The 5,220-nt window shown below is 45.4% G+C and overlaps 1 protein-coding gene and 1 non-coding gene across 3 annotated transcripts in view; both read right to left on the reverse strand.

The window, feature by feature from the left end:
• Positions 1-5,220, reverse strand: part of F9 (coagulation factor IX) — a 28,909-nt gene that overhangs the window by 6,494 nt on the left and 17,195 nt on the right. For both annotated transcript variants that reach the window (XM_024751896.1, XM_024751897.1), the window contains one exon: positions 3,103-3,308. In XM_024751896.1, coding sequence (XP_024607664.1) covers positions 3,103-3,308 — 206 coding nt within the window. The remainder of the gene's footprint in view (positions 1-3,102; positions 3,309-5,220) is intronic.
• TRNAK-CUU (transfer RNA lysine (anticodon CUU)) lies at positions 3,796-3,868 on the reverse strand. Its single transcript has one exon. It is a non-coding gene; the product is annotated as a tRNA-Lys (tRNA).

Raw genomic sequence — 5,220 nt, forward strand, 5'->3', positions numbered from 1 at the left:
GCTGTATAGGTCAAGTGCTCGGGTACCTTTAAGGATAGCTTCAGCCCAAAGCTGAGGAAAGCCAAGACTGGGGAAAATGCTAAGACATTTTAAAGATTGTTTAAGCCAAGAATAGAATAAGGAATAGACAGACTGCCTCTCAAGACATATTTTGCTGGGTAAAATGGTTAAATACAGGCAATTGCATAGATACAGCCTAATATAAAGGATTAAGGAAAGCTTAACTACTCGGTTTCCATTGTATTCCGTTTTTATCAATCTCATAGAATGATCTTCAAATTATTAAATGTACAATAATTATGGCTAATACAGAGCCTGAGGCCCATGATAAAACAAAAGAGAAAGATCTGGTACTTCACACACAGGGCCAGTCGGATCCTAACTCAAAGCAGAAGAGGAGGACAGAGCTCTTGGGGGCAGGCTTGCGCATGCTCAGAATTGTGGGCTGGCAGGGTCAAGTGCATGGGACCAAAACCCAATAAAAGCTTCAGAAAGCCGAAACACAGTGCTACTTCCTCAAATCTCTCACTATTAAGCTGTTGATGAAGGTGGTCTCATGGTACAGGTGTTGCGATTTCCCAACTCTAATGTTCACATTTTTCATTGTTTCCCTTTGTAGCTGTATGAAATTCGAGTTCTGTTTTTTTTTTTTTTTTTTTTTCGAACTGCGCCACCAGGGAAGCCCCGAGTTCTGTTTTAGTTTCCCACTCCGCTAAGGATATACCGACTCTAGGAAATAGCCTTTCTGTTCCTATATAAGAGTTAACCCTCTCGCTTCCTCTCTCTGCTCCTAAGTGGCCCTGCAGAGTCCCTGCTTCCCGTCCCCAGAGTTCTCCAGGGGCTCTGAGCCCAGCGCTGGGCATCTGGAGGGAAAATGAAGGAAACTGGCCTCACACCTCCCTCCGCTCCTTTCTGGGGTGTTCTGTCACTGTGATGTGAGGTCAGAGGTCAGGCAAGTCTGCCTTCACCTTTGGCCTTGGGGGTCGGGGGTTAAGGCGGCCGGAAGCGCAGGGGCTTCTGGGAAGCGTCTGTGGCTGACCCGGCGCGGCTGTGGCTGTGGCGGCGGCGGCTTCTCCTCTAGCCAGGAAGCGGAGACGAAAGCCCTAGAATAAGGTAAGAAATGCACGCGGCCGCGGACAAGCTGCGCGAAAGGTGAAGCTCGCTCCTTAGGGTCTCAGAGTTGCACGGGGTGGCTGCGGTCCCTAGCCTGTCGTGTCTCATCTCCCACCAGGGGAGCCCGAGCCCTCGATGCTCTCCGGGATGGGGTTGTCCCGCTGCTGCTGTCCCAGTGACAGAGCAGCTCGAGTCAACAATTCCACGAACATATGTTGAACCAAATCTCCTCCCCGAGCTGCCCAGCCCACGCGGCCGACCCAAGTGGTTGGAAAGGGCTTTCTTAACTGGGGCCAGTATCGACCTGCCTGCCTGGAACTTTCACCCGTAAGTCTACAAAGAAAAAGTTGTCGTCCCCTTTCTCTTGTGGCCCTTTAGCTCTCGCAAACAGCTCACCTAAACCTTTTCTTTAACAGACTAGACATTTCCAGTTCGTTCAAACTGTTTGTTACTCCAGAGGAAAGTGAACTCTGTCTGTGCTGCTTTGTGGAATTGCTTCACCCACGTGGTCGCGTTATTTCCCATCCCCTTTTATTGACGCATCAGCATTTTGAATCACTTTTTTGCTAGGTGATATTGCCAACCAGTATTTCCTATGTCAGAGCCACAGATCTAGTTTGGCCGTTGAAATCCCAGCTGTTTGTTGCTAGCTTTCTCTTGATGCCTGGGCTGCAGCAGGTGTGTTGCAGTCTTGTCTGCAATCAGATCAAGCATTTCCACCTTGCAGATTGATGGTGACATGGTCGAGCTGACTCATCCACAAATGGGGAGAGATTCTGGTTGGTTTTCTTTCTTATTTTGTCTAAAAGTGACTTTTGCACACTCAATTTGTCTCCTATTTTTGAAACCCAGTAACCTTTTGTGAGAAACTGGGTGGAGGTGGGTGTGGAGAGACGGTTCTCTGGTGAGGAAGGCATCAGTGTGAAAGTATGGCAGGGTCTTTCTCAAGTATCCTAGCAAGTAGCACAGCTCTTCACTTTTGGAAAAAACTAAAACCTAGCGCTTGGTACCTCTACAGTCAGTAATCTTACTTCATATGGATGAAATAGCGAGTGAACCTGTATGTGCACAGGTGTGGATGAGTGATCTTGAACATTCCTAATGATCTTAGCTGGGCTCCATAGGAAGGAGACAACAGGTACACTAAGTGTGCAGCACGGAGGACGTGAAACGATTTGAAATGATGGGTATCAAATCTAGCCCTTGGCTGTTACCTCAAAAATGTGCACAGGTGATTTTCATGTGGGTTGTCTGCAGATCACACCTGGAGAAATGTGGGACTAGGTACCACGAGTCTACTGTTCGGTGTTTTGGAGCCTAGCTTCTATAACAAGTTTGTTTCCTTTGGACCAGTGCGTTTCAAATTATAGAGTGCGTCAGAATCACCTGAAGGGCTTGTTAGTGCACAGACTGCTGGCCTCACCCTCAGAGATGCTGATTCAGTAGGTCTGAGGCGTAGCATGAAAATTTACATTCCTCACAAGTTCCCAGGTGAATCTGATGCTACCACACTTTGAGAACTACAGCCTTTGACCAAGCCCCTGTCTCATATGCCCTGGTTCCAGTAACCCAGTTCTTGTCTTAATCCTTCCTGAGTCCTTTTAAAAATGCCTTCGAAATAATTCAGTTCCTCTGGACCTAGAGACTTTCTGACTCTCACCAGTTCTCCCAGGGGCTGAAGCTGAAGTAATACCCAGAACCCCAGCACCAGCGACCTCGCTTCCAGACCTCCCTGTTGCTTGTCTGAAATCCTGCTGTGCTATTTCCTTGACGCCAAACTCTTCTTGACCTTGTATGGTAGCTGTCCCTGGACTTCTCTCTCACCGGCTACTCACCTGTCGGGGCTTCCTCATCTGGCTTAGTGTTGAAACTCGCCTAAATACTTCCCTCATCCCAATAAGTCTGTCTGATGTCCTAGCCTCAGCCTCCCACCTGGCCTGGCCCTTGCCCACTGGGCTGCGGTTTTGACACACCATAAATATAGAGTACCTGCCAAGGGAATTGACCTCTTATGGCGTCTTCTCCACCAACAATGCGAGTGACATCATTGGATGATTGGTTGCTTTGAGTGATGTTATCGAAAATTATTTCAGCTTCAGTAGAATTTTCATAGTCCATATTGGAAAAAATAGTCTCAGCACGGGTGAACTTCATACGAGTGTTTGAGACGGAAACTCTTCCACAGGGAAATGGCACTAGACAAATGGAAAAAAAAATTTGTGTTCTGGTATTTCTCATTGGCAAGCAGAACTTGTATTACAAAAATCGAAAATGAGGCCCATCCTTATCACTTCTGAGAAGTAGGCCCGTCGATATTTTTTAAAAAATCAAATCAATGAATATAGTCTAAAACTAAAAGATTAATTGAATTATTTTCATGGAAAGTTTTCAAACCCTTCATGAAAAGGACATTTGGCTCAGGAATCCATCATCTTTATGGAAATAAAAGAGGTGTTCCAGAATTGAATTTTGTAAGACTTTTATAAAGTCTAATGACGTTCTGTTTAGTTTCTTTGCTAAAAAGTCTTACCCTCAAGTACTGTCCCTGAAGGGAAATCTGGTGCCATGTAACTTTGATTTTAGAATTAGGTAAATGGGATGTCTGCTGCTTATTGTTAACAGGCCTTCTTTCTTTCTTTCTTTCTTTTTTTTGGCCGCACCACGTGGCTTATGGGATTTTAGTTCCCTGACCAGGGATCGAACCCGGGCCCTCAGCAGTAAGAGTGCAGAGTCCTAACCACTGGACCACCAGGGAATTCCCAGGGTTTCTTTTGTAGACCAGAATGCCTTGTAGATTCCAAGGTGGACTTTAGGTATCCACTGGGGAGAGATCATCGTGATTTAATTACCTGGCTGTTGAGTATTAACCAAATAAGTTATTGATACGAGTATTACAGCCACATCTACCTGGGCACTGGCCACCTTTTACCTTGGGTTGGTTTATTTCCTAAGGAAAAGAAATCATCTACTGAAACACTGGGGACAACCAGAATGGAAATTTGTAGTCCAGCAAAGTCACCTTACATTTCATTTCTCACTTTCCTTCTATCCACATTCCTTATAACAGACATTTCTATGGCAACCAGCTGCGGCAGAGTATCGTGAAGACAGCATGTGGTTGGGAAAACAAGAAATTAGTTCAAAATACTTATGTATAAATATAAATCATCAACAATAGCTAAACAGAAGGGACCATTACTATTGAAAGGCAGAAAAGCTTATTTTAGGTTTGGCCTATTTATTCTGCTAAAGCTAAGGCTATATTCAAATATAACACTTAATAGTTGGAGGTGGTTCTCCTTTTTTTTTCCTCGCTTATAACAGAGAAGGGCTTATAAGGGTTTAGCTACTATGTATGCTATCTGTCTACACTGGAAGTTAGGTTTCGAAGGTTAAAACACGTATACGCACACACTCCTCCCTAGGTAGGCTAATTTGCAGCAGTGTATGTCAAGAACCAGGCAGAAGGACAGGAGGCAGGCGGGTCCCTGAAGCATTAGAGACTCTTGGCTTCTGATGCTGCCTTTAATTTCCTCTGCCGGCTGCATTGCTGAGATAGGTATCGAACCCAGTTACAGAGGAATGGTGCGTGATTTAATGTACCAATTTAATAAGATATCAGGCTTTAGAAATGCAAAAGAAATTATATCTAGTTTGCTTCAAAAAGACCCCTCATTTATCAAATGTAATTGGCCCTGCAGAACCTGATTTTTTCAAAATCCAAGTTTCTACTGCCTTCTTTTTCAGAGAAGAGCAGTATGAGTTTGGAGTGGAGATGCTCTGAACACACCAGTCAGCTGTCAACATGGTGGCATGGTTGGCATGAGTGGGAAACATTGCTTTGTCCACTGCTGTATAGACTGACTGTGCTGATCAGCCTGACACAACTTAAAACAGATGGTTGTCGGAACTGTTGTGATGCCAAGTGTGTAAACTCAGCTGAGACCCAAGGATAGGAAATAACTTTCTTGGAGTAAGCCAGACACAACCGGACAGATCATGCTTAAAATTCACTATCCTTGGGCTTCCCTGGTGGCGCAGTGGTTGGGAGTCTGCCTGCCGATGCAGGGGACACGGGTTCGTGCCCCGGTCCGGGAGGATCCCACA

Source organism: Neophocaena asiaeorientalis, unplaced genomic scaffold, assembly GCF_003031525.2.
Source record: "Neophocaena asiaeorientalis asiaeorientalis breed wild unplaced genomic scaffold, Neophocaena_asiaeorientalis_V1.1 scaffold961, whole genome shotgun sequence".
NCBI lineage: Eukaryota > Metazoa > Chordata > Mammalia > Artiodactyla > Phocoenidae > Neophocaena > Neophocaena asiaeorientalis.